The sequence below is a fragment of the Balaenoptera physalus genome (genome assembly GCF_965194825.1).
Source record: "Balaenoptera physalus genome assembly, chromosome: 8".
Taxonomy (NCBI): Eukaryota; Metazoa; Chordata; class Mammalia; order Artiodactyla; family Balaenopteridae; genus Balaenoptera; species Balaenoptera physalus.
The window spans coordinates 7004516-7019525 of record NC_138887.1 but is presented as its reverse complement, the minus strand read 5'-3'; the positions used below and the strand labels follow the sequence as shown (position 1 = coordinate 7019525).

The window sequence follows — 15010 nt, the reverse complement described above, 5'->3', positions numbered from 1 at the left end:
TCTCTTAGTTTTCCATCATTTGAAAATACCTTTATTTCACCTTTATTCCTGAAGGACATTTTCCCTGGATGTAGAATTCTGGGTTGATATTTCAACACTTGAAAAATATTGTGCCACTTTCTTCCGGTCTCCATAGTTTGTGATAAGAAATCTGCTGTCATTTGAGTTGTTTTCCCCTATCTTTTTCATTTGTTTCAAGTGTGTTCATAATTGCTCATTGAAGCATTTCTATGATGGCTGCTTTAAAATGTTTTTTTGTTTGTTTGTTTTGCTAATCTGTCTTGCCTATTCCAGGTCCTTTGGCTATTAAGAGTAAGCTCTTGTTTTTGTTTTTGTGTGCACCTATCTCCTCCAGCTCCCGGTATAGAATATATGAAACAAGAAGAAAACTCAGGGCACTCACCACCAGGTCATTCCTCAGGTCCTGAGGTCTCTAGTTGGTCTACTTTCAGTGTCTTCTTATATTGTGTTATATATAATTCCCAGGGGTTTTAGTTGTGTTAGCAGAAAAAATAGAAAAATGTGTGTCTAATCTATCTTTCCAGAAACTGAATTCTCCTGGTGTGTGTGTGTGTGCGTGTGTGTGCACGTGTGTGTGTGCATGTGTGTGTGCTGATATTTTAGTCACTGGATGGAGCTATGAGGGAAGCATGCAGTGGACACATGGCACAAATGTGAACATGACAGAAGACTCAGACCAAGCGCTTCTCAAGAAGCTGTGCACTTGCTTCAAATCAATGAACTGAAATTTAATCAGATCATTAAAAAATTGAACTGTAGTCATAAAGAAAGGAGGAAAAGGTATGAGGTATTAGCATGAAAAAAGAAAGTGTTTGTTAAACACTTTCTGAGCTAAATTTGACCTGAAAGTATCGCTTATAGGTATGGTGACCAGAGAAGCAATACTTTGACTGTCAGGCTAAGACAATGGTCACTCTCCACCAGACTTTTGGATGCCCACCCAAGCCAACCTAAGAACACATGGAACAGTTTATAACACAGGATCCAGAAATTCTTGACTAAGTCAGGAAGTAGGGAGTGCTTATGTGCTGAGAGAATCAAACAGCATATGCAAGTATAAAAGTAGTGAAAAAATAAAAACTAAAATCCTACAGGACTTTTTCTTAAAATGTCAAACAGTCATGCTAAAAATTGTGTTGAATAGTTTGAAAGTAATAATTGATATTAATGCAGTACTTTGTAGATAATGGCTTCAAAGCACTCTACGTATATTCTCTCACTAATTCCAATTCTTTCTCTCAGTCTCTCACTCTCTCCATTGCTTTTTTTAAAATTAATTAATCAATTAATTTTATTTTTGGTTGTGTTGGGTCTTCGTTGCTGCATGAGAGCTTTCTCTAGTTGCAACGAGTGGGAGCTACTCTTTGTTATGGTGCGCGGGCTTCTCATTGCGGTGGCTTCTCTTGTTGCAGAGCACGGGCTCTAGGTGCACGGGCTTCAGTAGTTGTGGCGCGTGGCCTTAGTTGCTCCGTGGCATGTGGGATCTTCCTGGACCAGGGCTCAAACTCATGTCCCCTGCATTGGCAGGCGGATTCTTGACCAATGCACCACCAGGGAAGTCCCTCTCCATTGCTTTCTAAACCTCTTCTCCCTTTCTCCGCGCCCACACACAAACACACATGTATGCACTTATACACACAAACGCATACACAAACCTACAATGAACACAAGTGAACATATTAAAAGTAAAAGCTAAGGAGAGTCGAGAACCAGTAAAGAGAATTATGAGGCTATAAAACAAAATCAAATACCTAGATACATTAAGAACTTTTAGCTCAATATCTTCTCTCCAAATGTTAAAGTCAACAAAGAGATCTGATTCCTTTCCTGAGGAAGAAGGGCTTTTAAAAGACTTTTTACAAAGGAGTTTTTTATGATTAGAAGATCCAGATGTGCTCATGACTTTAAAAAAATGTTAAGACTAAAAATGACCACTTAAATGAAGGACTCATAGTTGTGGTTGTAGCTATTTATGATACTAGACATGTTTTAGTTCTCAAAGTTGGGGTAAACACAAAGTTTTACAGAAGAAATTTTTGAATTTTGTGAGACTGGGCAACATCGGGCTTTATGCTGTTTTCAAAACACTGTAACTCCAGACTGACAAAAAGTTTATCGTAGTTCCAAGCATTTCATTATCAAGCTCCTTTTCTTTAGAGTTTGAATTCTAGCTTAAAAATTGAATTTTCACAAAAAAACAGAAAAACACACCAGTCATGAGTGTACCATTTGAAGCATGGTCACAGACTGTATATAAACATATGCCTAACCATTATCACTCAGCACCCCAGAGCCCTCTCATGCCTCCTCCCACTTGTTACCCTTTCTCCTACTTCCCAGAGGTAGCCACTGCCCTGACTCCAATGACATCAATGAATTCTGCTTGTCTTTGTAGTTTGTACGATGGGATTCATGCACTAGGGGTGCCTTTGGCCAGGCTTCTGTGTGTTGAACTCGTGTCTGTGAGACTCATCTACAACACGGCATGTAGCATCAATTCACTCATTTCATCACGTGATGTTCCAGTTATGAAGATACCACAGTCTGCCTGTTCTGCTGTTAATGGATATAGGTTTTCTTTTTCCTCATTTTTGGCTGTAACAAATGAAGCCAGTATAAGCATTTGTATGTATGCTTTCTGATGTACATGTGCTTGCATTTCTGTTGGTCTTTCACCTGGGGATAAAATTTCTGGGTTCGGGCATGTATAATGTTCAGATTTAGTAGATACTACACAAGAGTTTTCCAAAGTGGTTATGGCAGCTTTCACCAGCCATGTATGGGAGCTTCGCCTATCTCACATTTGGCATTGCTGTGGTTTCCACCTCCCCTTGAGCCATATCCACTTCATTTCACAAAAAAGCTCCAGGGTGAAGGTGTTTACCTTTCTACAGATTAGAATATGATTATCCCACTTCAGTAAACAGAGGATTTCTGCACCCTCGTTCTCCCTGACATTTAGTTAGTTAGTTAGTTAGTTAGTTAGTTGTGATACACAATACTTTCATCACTCCGAAATGAAAACTTGGGCACATGAACAGTGATTCATTTCATTTTTTCCCCATACCGTGGCAACCACTAATCTACTTTCTGTCTCTGTGGATTTGCCTATTCTGAATTATTCATATAAATGGAATCATACAACATATGGTCCTTTGTATCTGGCTTCACTCACTTAGCACAGGGTTTTCAAGGCTCATCAATGGTGTGGCAGGTGGTAGTACTTCATTCCTTTTCATGGCTGCGTAATATTTGATTGTATGGATGGACCCCACTTTGTTTGCCATTCATCAGCTGACAGCCATTTGGGTTGATTCCATTTTTGGCTATTATGAGTAATACTGCTAAGAACATTTGTGTAACTCACCCACAGGCCTTTACATAGAAGGAGATACTGTCCCTATTTCTCCCTTGAAATAGGGTTTAGCTATCATCCCTGAGATTTCAAGAGTGAGGAGAGAAATCCGTGTTCTATCAATGAGTCATCATTTAAAGCCAGTGTGGAGCTGCCTCATGAAGCAGTGGACTCCCGGACAATAGAAGAATAAACGTTTAGTAGAAATGGGCTGACAGGAGTGAGGAAGGAGTAGGATTTCTATGCATCAAGTAGAGGGCAGGACCGAGTCATCACTAAGACATCGTCCTGCTCCGGAAGCCTGTGATTCAGCTGTGAGTTGCAACCGAGCGTACAGACAGACCCTGCCGCTGGGACAAGCACTGGAAAGCTCTTCCTTCATTTCCGCAGATGCAAACAGGGCCGCACAGCGACCCTGGCGCTGTCTAAGACGGGAGCCGTGGCGGAAAGACGCTGTATGAAAGCCATCGACTATCAGGATCCTCATCTCGCCTCCCAGAATGTAGTGCTACGCTTTACACGTATTTGAGGAACGCATGCATTTTTTTTTAAATTTATTTATTTATGGCTGTGTTGGGTCTTCGTTTCTGTGCGAGGGCTTTCTCTAGTTGCGGCAAGCGGGGACCACTCTTCATCGCGGTGCGCGGGCCTCTCACTATCGCGGCCTCTCTTGTTGCGGAGCACAGGCTCCAGACGCACAGGCTCAGTAGTTGTGGCTCACGGGCCTAGTTGCTCCGCGGCATGTGGGATCCTGCCAGACCAGGGCTCGAACCCGTGTCCCCTGCATTGGCAGGCAGATTCTCAACCACTGTGCCACCAGGGAAGCCCAATGCATGCATTTTTGAGATGGTGTCACCTCAAATCAGTTTTAGAAATCAAGGCTTAAATAGTAAGTACTTTCAATGAGATGGTACAGGGAAAGCTGTCTTGAAAAACTGTAAGACTCTGTGCAAACATGTGTATCATCATTGTTGTATTTCAGTATTTTTTTTAAATGTTGTACTATTTAAAATACAGATTTTAAACAACTTTACACCCTCAAAAACCTCTGATATTGCAATAAACAAACCTAATGAATTAAAAAAAAAAAAAGAACATTTGTGTACATGTTTTTGTGTGGGCATATATTTTCAGTTCTCTTGGGGGTATACCTAGGAGTGGAATTGCTAGGTCGTATGGTAATTCTATGTTAAACATTTTGAAGAACCACCAGACTGTTTTCCACAGTAGCTGTTTCACTTTACAATCCCACCAGCAACATACAAGTCTTCCATTTCTCTACATTCTTGCCAACACTTGTTTTTGTCCTTTTGTTATCATAATTATTGTAGCCATCCCAGTGGGTGCACACTTATTTTTGCAACCTAATTTTTCCTGGTACATTTTCACAAATTCAGAGTCAAGGCCAGTTTCTTTCTTTTATCTTCCTGAAGGGAGAGAGCTTTAACCAATCCCATTTTAAAACAGAAATACTCCCAGCTAAAAGCCTTGATTTGTTACTAGCATGACTGTCAGAATTACATGAACTTTGAAGCTGATTCTTGTAATAGTTATAGGATGATGAGAAGGGCTTTTCTGTTGCCCTGAAACTGACAACTAGTCCCCAGATCTTGGAACTAAGAGGCACCAAGTAAGAGGCACGTTCTAAGGAGAAGCACAGCCAAATGGAGAGCAAACATTTGCAGAAAGCTTTATTAAAAGTTGGAGTCTAACACATGCAATCATCACCTCTGCCCATACACCCCAAACCTGTGTAGAAATGCCCACCCATGTTCTTCCTCTGCAATCAGCAAGGTGCCCCGGACCCACTTTATCTGCTACCTCTTCATGAACAATGAAATCTGAACATTCCCCAATTTTTTATTCATGTTCCTATTTTAATACCTTGGTTATCTATTCCATGTCCCTTGTTTTGCAGTCTCTCATTATTCATAATGCAGAGAGATTTCTTCCAGTTCCCTGCAAGGAGGTTTTCTAGCGTGTTAGAGAGTATTTCATTGGCCTCTCATTGGCAACAGGCCCGTCCTAGTCTGTTTTGCCAACGGCCCTGGCGCCCCTGGAGCAACACTGAGGCCCAGGCCCTGGGCCTTCTCAGTAGGGAAGCCACGCCAAGAGGGGCTCGGAGCCATTTCCACAAGCCAAATGGGGCTCCTGCTAAAGGCGTCTCCTGAGGAGAAGCTTCCACACGAGGAAACGTTGGCTTCCAAGCTGCTCTGGCTCTGGGGAAAAACACCCTAAGAGGGAACTGACCTTCTGCAATGTCAGCTTTCCTCCCAGCCTCATGCCCTGCAGGCTCCCTACAGAGGCGGGAAGAAATTACACCCCAAAGGCTTCTGTGCTGGTTGTAACATGCCCGCCTTGCAGAGGGATGCTGCTTTGGGTTGAATCATGTCCCTCAAAAGCTACAGTGATATTTACAAATAAACGTATGGGAAATAAGTCAGAACCCTATGTACCTATGATGCAGTTACCGCAGTTTAATTTATAGCAAAAGTACATGCTTGAACTATTCTTAACGTTTCTGCTGTTTTACAACTGACCTGAAAAATGTCAGGAATGCAGCTTTATGAATGGTGCCAACTGATAAGGGAAATCATTTAGTAACGGACTGCTCAATTAACTACACATGGAGGGAATGGCCTGAGATGGCTCCAATGCCACGGCAGCCCATGCCAGCAATCCAAAATCCAAGCTGTAAATGCCTCAAGGTGGGACTTCCCTGGTGGCGCAGTGGTTAAGAATCCGCCTGCCAATGCAGGCGACACGGGTTCGAGCCCTGGTCCGGGAAGATCCCACATGCCGTGGAGCTGCTAAGCCCGTGCGCCACAACTACTGAGCCTGCGCTCTAGAGCCCACGAGTCACAACTTCTGAAGCCCGAGCACCTAGAGCCCGTGCTCCACAACAAGAGAAGCCACTGCGATGAGAAGCCCGCACACCGCAACGAAGAGTAGCCCCTGCTCGCCGCAACTAGAGAAAGCCCGCGCGCAGCAACGAAGACCCAATGCAGCCAAAAAATAAAAAAATAATTTATAAATAAATAAATGCCTCAAGGTTATGAATCAAAACGCTAAGGGCAAACAATCGCACACGGCCACCTGGGCCTCAAGCTGCAGCCATCAGTCAGCTCCTTGCTTTCCTTCCGCCTTCTTTCTGTACGTCTCCCCCCAACCTCTGCTCAGCGCTTCCAACCATTTCCCAAATCAAATTGATTTTTGCTCAGATAAACCCTTAAAAATTTTAACATGCCTCAGTTTATGTTTTAACAAGACTATACACAAAGTTAATAATAAAGCCATATGTTTATGTCTGGATTTAAACATTTGAAGCATTTTAAGTCACTTAGTGAGTCATGTTCTTTTACATAAAACATAGAACATAAACTTGTTTCAGCAGGATCTTATTCACGGTACATGATGTGTCATTCCATTGAACTGATTTCACAATATATACAAATATCAAATCATTATGTTGTACACGTGAAACTAATATAATGTTAATGTCAATTATATCTCAATTAAAAAAAAATGCTTCAGCGGCTTCAGTGCCTTCCCCTGGGTCTCACAGCTCACCACCAAGGGAGCAGGATTTGCACACAGGACCACGGATGCCACAGGAAACATGCAGAAAACCTCTCCCTGGTGTGCTGTGCTCTCTCCGGCCTCTCACCTACTCTCTCCCCCAGCACGTCTGGGGTGGCCCACACAGGAGGGCCTGAGGCCGCCGCTTATAGCTCCATTCTTGGTGGATCCACCCCTTACTCCTGGACTGGAGCCTGGCCTCCCAAAAGTCCTCCTTGTAGGCTTTGCCCTGTCCACACATGTAGAACTTCTTGGAGGCCGCTTTCACCAGCACCCCGAGATCTACTTTCCATGTGGACCGAGAAATTTGCTGCAGTGTATATAGGAGCAGAGTGGGCAAGGCAAGCCTAAGATCTCATCCCACCCTTAAATCCAGTCTCTATGAATTCGAAACTGTGAGAAATTAGATTTGTGGGAAAACCATGAAAACCAGAAAGAAGCTCAGAGATTCAGAGTAGGTAGAGGTTCGGCAGCTTTTTACACCTTCTCTGGTATTTGTGCCTTTAAAGGAACCAGCAAGCTCAGAAAGGCATTCTCTCGCCTCCAGCCAGGAAGGCAGGTAAGAGCTATCCCTCACCCAGGAAGCGGGTACAGGTGCCAGCTACCAATCACAGGAGCCCAGGCTGTGTTGAGAAGTTGTGACGCCCCTTCCCCTGCACGGCTCTGGTTCCCAAAGTGTACGGCAACTCCATCCAACCGAACCTACCCCTTCGCCCTTCCTCTGACTTGGCTCTGGCGAGCCTTCTCTTTTCTCCTCCCACCTCCAATTCTCAATCTTAAAGAACTAACTGTATAACATCAACTCTGCCAGAGATGTGAACATGTGACTGGGTCCAGGGGAACGAGCTCTGGGTCCCCTGTCTGCCCAAGCCATGGCAGCCACACTCTTTCTCATGCCAGGGAGGGATGTCTGGGCTGGAGACAGAGAGCTTTGTCACCTGTCGCCTCGGTTCTGGGCATCTGAATGGTGACGGGGGTCTGTGTACACAGCACATTTAGAGGCAAAAGAAACATCCGGCCTCATGCCTTCCAGTGGACTTGGCTCCCTGCCACGTCTCCCTGTGGGCCCAGGACACAGGCTGACCTATGGGCAGGATGCAGAGAAAGTCGCCAGCCACAGACCCTGCCAGCCAGCCTTGCTGGGCAGGAAGCTCTCCCACGCCTGCATAGGCAGAATGCAGAGCTGGGTGGTGGCATGTGTGGAGACAAGGCCAGCCCATCCACCAGCAAATCATTTGTGTCTTGTGAGCTTCTAGGTTATTTCTAGTACATCCTGTTCATGTTTTGTTTTGTTGTTCTCAGTATAGGGCATCTTTCTCTGTCTTTTTCAATATAGCATAGCATTAACTAGTCATCCCATTTCCGATATAAATAACTGATTATATCTGGTGCATCTTAAACACAGTCCTAAGTGCGTAACAGTAGCCCTCCCACTCAACCCCACTAACAGCGCAATCTGCAGATGAGGAAAGCAAGGCCCACCGAGGTTGCCGCGGCCCCAGACTTCACCATAGGATCGCACAGACCACATTCAGTACAGCCTGAGTGTTTTCCTATTAAGACACTTCTGTGCAATGCTATTTCCAGTACGAGCTCCATCAATTAGAATGACAATTTGCTGCTATTAACAGAGGCCAGAAAAAATTTAGACAAGATAAGAGTTTATTTTCTTCTTTTTCACAGAACCAGTCTGGGGGCTGGGTGTTCAGAGAAGCTATGTGATTCAGGGCCTGGGGTCCTTTGCTCTTTCTCTGCTTTCTGTCCCGTGGCTGACTCCCCGCTTACCAGAATCTCATGGATCAAGATGGCTGCGGGAGGCCCAGCTCTCAAATCCATATTCCAGCCCAAAAGCAGGAGGAAGGGAAAATAGGCCAAGAGGACCCGGGCCCCGCCCTGTCCACCTCTTGAGGAGCTATTCCAGAAACCTCTCCCAGCAAATTCCCCTAGTATCTCATGGTCAGAGCTGTGTGGCACGGCCATACCTGGTTGTTAGGGCAGCGGCTCTCCTTGCTCCCCTCCTCCACTCAACATGGTAATTCTGCACCTATGAAAAAAGGGAGAGTAGAGATAAGGAAGGCAACCAGTGTCGTGGTTACCCGTGTCATTTATATTTGGTGGCTTCCATCTGCTGTGTTTTTATTTGCTTGTTTCTGATAGAGCACAGAGTGCCTTCGTAGGTTAAGATCACATATTCCCATGTGGGAATATGGATGTGGACATCTTTGGGGACCATTATTCTGCTGACTGCAGAAATGTGGAGGACGTTTCCCCCAATTTCTCCTGAGCCCCCAAATCACTGCACCAGGATAGCCATTTAAAATAACGTCCCCAGCAGGACCTATCAGACTCAGGGCTGACTTCTGGGGGAGGGAGTACTGACGGTGAGTGCTGCGAGACAGGACGTGGGCAGGAGTGGGGAGCAAACTGGGTGCCAAGGAGGCGTGTCCATCCCCAGACAGAGGGTGGAGGCAGGCTGGACTTCCCCACAGGGGGATCTCAACCTCCACCCCCAACCTCTCCGCTTTGCCTGGGGTGAGGGTCGTCCTCGGGCTCAGTCATCATCCGACAGCAGGACAGACGGGGCTCGGGTCGCTGTGGGCAGAGAGTGGTCCTGGGGACTGGGGAGCGAGCCCGTCAGCCCTCCCTCCTCCGGGGAAATACAAAACCTCGAGGGCCTTTTCAGTTTTCCTTCATGCCACCGCTCACACTTCCCATCTCCTTCTGTTCTCCAGGCCCCAGGAAAACGCTGAGGCTACAGACGTGAGCACCGCCCATCCCCGGCCTCGTCAGGGCCCACGTGAGGGGTCTTTCTGTGCAAATCCAGTCCCCTGGACTTGGGATGCATTCCTGTGATGATCTTCCCAGCTTTCAAAGCACTTCACAGGAAGTCTGGCCCCGTCACGTCCTTGGTATCTACGGGGATGGTCTGTCTCCCACCCAGGCCTTACCCCCTCTGTCCTCCTGGTCCCAAAGACCCCCCAGCCTCCAATGCTCCCCCGAGATCCACAGGGTCTGAATAAACCCCCCCAGGTGACATGTACACAAATTCAAGTTTGAGAATCACCGGTATGACTTTAGAAAAACCAGTTCATCTCTCTGAGTCTTACTGCCCTCATCTGCTAAGTGAGAAGTGGACAGAGGGACCCCAGAGTTTCCTTCCATCTGCAATGTCGTATGGCTCTTCCAAGTGGCTCTACGTTTTACAAGTTTTGAACAAAAGACCTCACCACACAAGCAATACACCCGAGGCTGGGTGGCATTCACACCGAGGGCTGAACTTGAGTATCTATCAACCAGATTTCTGTCTTATACGACGTACTGTCCTGACTGAGCTGGTGGTGATCATAGGGACGGTGCCACCTTCCACGCTGGACCCTGCCATCCCACCCTCACATCCTGACATCCTCCTCCGGGCTCTCCTGCCACCGCCTCGCTCTGTGCCCCACAAGCAGCTCCACGGCTCCTTTTATTGATTGACTGATTGAAGTATAGTTGATCTACCATATTGTATTAGTTTCGGGTATACATAGCATAGTGATTCAGGGGTTTTTCTGCAGATTATATTCCATTACAGGTTATTGTAAGATATTGGGTATGATTTCCTGTGCTATACAGTAGATCCTTGTTGGTTACCTATTTTATATATAGTAGTGTGTGTATTTAATCCCATACCCCTAACTTGTCCCTCCCCCTCCTTCTCCCCTTGGTAACCACAAGTGTGTCAGAGCCCCGTTTAAATCCAACATCAGATGGAGCGGTGGTCCCGGCTCACTGAGCAAAGATGAAACCCCCAACCTGAGCCTCCCATCTGAGCCCCCCTTCACCTGCTTTGGCCTGCCCCACTCCGGCCCCCCTGCTGGTCTTCTGTCTCCCCAGGCCCTCGGGCCTCTGCCTGCAGTGTCCTATTGCTGAGACCCCAGCCACAGGACCGGCCTCGCCCTGGGCCTGCCTCCTTCAAGTCTCTGAAATGTCGCCACCTCAGAGGCCTCTCTCACCATCTTAGGGAACCTGTCACTTCACTTCCCTCCACACCCATGGCCGGGTCGCTTTCTTCTCAGTTTTCATTTCTCCATGGTAATCTCCACTTCCTAAAGGCCATCCATGCCGTCTTCCTGTGATTAGTATTACTGGCTCTCTCCCGCCCCCAGACATGGAACCCCTCCAGGACAGGGATTCCTGTCTGTTCGGGCTCAGGAAAAGTTTCCAGACTCCCAGGTGCCTGGCACACGCATGCTCGGGGGGAACGAGTGACTTGGTCATGAAAGCCCCACAGGACACAGGCCCTGCCAGATGCCTATTTCACAAGGATGCTTGGGGCCAAAGAGGGACATTCTCCCTAACGTCCTGACACAGGTGACAGAAAGGAATGGGAAGTCGTCCAGTTGGTAGCTGCTTTCTCCGTGACGAGAGCCCCGAGACTCAGAAAACCTTTCAACTTCAGAGGGGCCCATGCACGGCTGGCTCGGGGGCCTCCCAACTCTACACTGTGTGCAGGAGAAGCAGCAGCTTCTCAAGGACCCCCAGCCCTTCCTGAGGAGAGGGCTGGTCCTCACCAGGGCCCCCAGGACTGCCCTGGGGCAGCTGATGGCTGGCATCCACAGCCAGCTGCTAAGGTTTGAAGATTCTCCCTGCCCCAAGCGGGGTTCCCCTTTCACAGGCTCCACATTTATTGCTTTTCCTTTTCCCTGTCTCCCTGTGGTCATATTTATGGCTCCAGATGCAGCAGCCAGCCTGGTCAATGCCAGCAGCCTTCCATCATTTGGAAGACTTTTGGTGGTGATGTACAGCGGGGGTTGAGGTCGGAAGGGGGACGTCTGGTTGGCACAGTGGCCAGAGTGGCAGTGCTATTCCCCTCCCCAAAAGACGGCTCCGCAGACATACCCCTGGGGTAAGAGCAGTGGCCTGTGGCCATGGCGTCTGCCACAAAAACCAGACCCACGGCTGGCGAGGCTGTCCCACATTGAAGGCTCCTCCACCTTTAAAACGTAGGGCCACTTAGACGAGCCACAGCGAGCGAGGGCTCACAGGTTCTGTGGTTCTCAGGAGAGTGTTTCAATGAGGTGAATTTAGCCTGGACATACTGGCCGGGCCCCCTGCCTGGATGTAATTAAACATCGCAGAGGGCTTCCCTGGTGGCACAGTGGTTGAGAAACTGCCTGCCAATGCAGGGGACACGGGTTCGAGCCCTGGTCTGGGAAGATCCCACATGCTGCCGAGCAACTAGGCCCGTGAGCCACAACTACTGAGCCTGCGCGTCTGGAGCCTGTGCTCCGCAACAAGAGAGGCCGCGACAGTGAGAGGCCCGCACACCACGATGAAGAGTGGCCCCCACTTGCCACAACTGGAGAAAGCCCTCGCACAGAAACAAAGACCCAACACAGCCATAAATAAATAAATAAATAAATTAATTAAAAAAAAAAGTCAAGGCCTTAAGAAGTATTAAAAAAAAAAAAAAAGAAAGAAAAAAAAAGAAAAAGAAAATAAACATCGCCGGGACGGGGAGGGTTGGCATGAGGGCTGGTGTCACCACGAGAGGGAGGCTGTGGGCTTCTGCTCAGCCTGTGTTTTCCAGGCACCTACTTGGACAGTGGCTGCATAGGTGTCCCTGGCTGGAGATGTCCCCAGAGATAAGTTACACGCCCACAGAGGAGAGGGGCCAGGTGGCGTCACGAGACTTGAGCCCTGGGGGGCAAGCTTGCCATTTGTGCCTGGTGCTCCGGGGTAGCAGGAGGGGAGCTCTGAAGCTCTGCAGCTCCTCCCAGCCCCATGCTCCTTGGAGCTGACTTGTTTGACCCTGTAACCAAAGCAGTGCTCAGTGGGTCCCCTCCTGGGGTTTGGTGCTGACTCACTGGGCCCCAGGCTGGTTCTCTCCAGTTGTTTCAATTCTTATTGACACTCGTTCCTGTCTGAGATTCCAGCTCCAGCACCTCCTTGCTGTGTGACCGTGTGCAAGTTACTCAACTTCTCTGGGCTTCTCTTTTCCTATCTGTGCAATGCAGACAGGAACCCACCTTGGTTTCTCTGAGGACTGAGTAGAGCACAAACACTTTATTGGTTGTTGCCATGACCTCCCTCCTCTTGGTCCTTTCTCTGTTCCCGCAGCAGGCTGGCTCCTTATTTTCTCCTAAAGACCATCTGACTTTCTTCTTTGTCAGGAAAGAACTGGGCATCTTAGTGCAATAAGACATTCACTCCAGGAAATTGGATATCTGATGGTTCTTGGTAATATCAACCAGGAAGGTTTTGTTTTCAGTGTTATTGAATCTGATTTATTTAGTATACTTCTAAATCTCATCTGTGGCTTGACAGGGAACAAAGTAGCTGGACACCAAAGGCCAGGGGCCACTCCCAGTTGATCCATCCATCAACCACATGTCCCTGGACTCAGCGCCTTGCATCAAGTCTGGGCCCCATGATCACAAGATTTGTCATGTGGAGGCAGTATGAACGGGACTGAGAAGATGCTTTATTTAAAATATTTTTGCTCATGGTTTAGTCAAGGATTTCTCTTGGTTTTTAGTAGGAATTTTGCATCCTGAAGAGCTGAAAACGACAAAGAGGAGAGAATAACATGCAGCCGCCATCAGAGAAATTCATGAAAACAAAGGAGGCTTGTTTAGGGAAATTTTGGTGGCAAAGAACAGGTACACACTTAAGGTAGCTTCAATAACAAGGGGACAGTAAAAGGAACAATCTAGAAGCTGGTTGTGAGAATTACAGGTCTCAGGTGACCGAGCTGGGAGCTGCAAGGCCAGGCACGGGCTGGATGCTCTGAAGCCACCCCCGGAGACCCTCGCAGACACCTCCTTTCCTGTGGCCTCCAGGGCAGATCCGAAGCAGAGAGCATGGAGGGGAATCCAGAAGATGAGGCAGAGAAGGACCAGACACGTCCCGGGGCCGGGGCTGGCCATAAACGCATCCTAACTCTGGAGAGGCAGGGCGGGGTTTGACAACAGAACTGGGGGAACAAAAGGCCCTGAGTGAATATGGGGGTAACTGGGAGGCAGTCCACCAACTTCCTTGCTATTCCAACTTCCTGGCTGGAGAGAATAGCCCGGCTGTGTCTGGGGTTCCGTAAATTTACGCCCTCACCCCAAGGGGCACCCCCTTGCTCTGCCTCGACCCCAAACCACAAATCACCTCCAGGTTCGGGTGAATCTTTCCTCCTCCTCCCTGGACCCTCCAGAATCAAACAGACAGGCATTCCTGGGAATTCCCTGGTGGTCCAGTGGTTAGGACTCTGCACTCTCACTGCCGAGGGCCCGGGTTCGATCCCTGGTCGGGGAAGTAAAATCCCACAAGCCACACGGCGCAGCCCAAAAAAAAAAAAAAAAGCAGAAAGGCGTTCCTGGACCTGGACCGGGCACGCCCTCCACCTGAACTGGGCCTAGGCCTGGCCACTCCTCACAGGTGCTACCCTGATACGCGTCCCCTTTCTTGGTTCTTTGCTCTGTTCCTCTCCAAATGCCAGGCCAGGCACCGAGAGACCAGATGAATATTCCTCGATGGGGGATCCGCTGGCTGTAGGGTGTAAACATATCCAACTTCCCGGATGTTGCCAGATGCCTGCAGTTGGTACCCTAAGAGACATTCTACCAGCCGTGCTTGGGACCTATAGAAGTTTCTGGGCAGCTGTGAGCATGGATGCTGCCCAAATCAGCTAATTCAACAGCAATCATGTGACCCAAGGGCTTCCTTACAGTCTTAAAAGGTAGACTCAGGCGGAGAGGAAGTCGTCCTCTGCACAGCAGTGACAACGTAAGGAACTCATTAGCCGGAGGTCATGGGGGTTGACCATATAAATAGGCCCAAGAAAGATTAAGATACAGTCACGAATGATAGATGAGCTACGGGTCATTAGGAAGACCTGAGCTCATCTTTAATCCTTCTTTGTTTTCCCCCAGAATATATTTTCATTAAAAAAAAAAAATAGATATGCCAACAGGTTAGACCTAAAAAATTAAATATGTCCCGTTTTCAAAATATGACCATTATTGCTGTTTTGTTCAATTTTCTTCCAGTCTCTATCTCTGTAAAGGCTCATTTGCATAATTG

General features: G+C 47.8%; 1 protein-coding gene across 22 annotated transcripts in view; it reads right to left on the bottom strand.

Annotated features, from left to right (window-relative positions):
• The window catches only part of LOC309665353 (small ribosomal subunit protein uS3m), a 182265-nt gene that overhangs the window by 76189 nt on the left and 91066 nt on the right, over window positions 1-15010 (bottom strand). For 16 of the 22 annotated variants that reach the window (XM_082471569.1, XM_082471580.1, XM_082471589.1 and 13 more), the window contains exon 5: window positions 8938-8999. The exons of 2 other annotated variants lie outside the window; for them this stretch is intronic. In XM_082471569.1, the coding sequence (XP_082327695.1) occupies window positions 8938-8999 (62 nt within the window). Of the gene's footprint in view, window positions 1-8596; window positions 9000-13436; window positions 13499-13860; window positions 13914-15010 lie in introns of those variants that run through there. 4 more of the 22 variants (XM_082471585.1, XM_082471582.1, XM_082471586.1 and 1 more) reach the window with 4 other exon arrangements.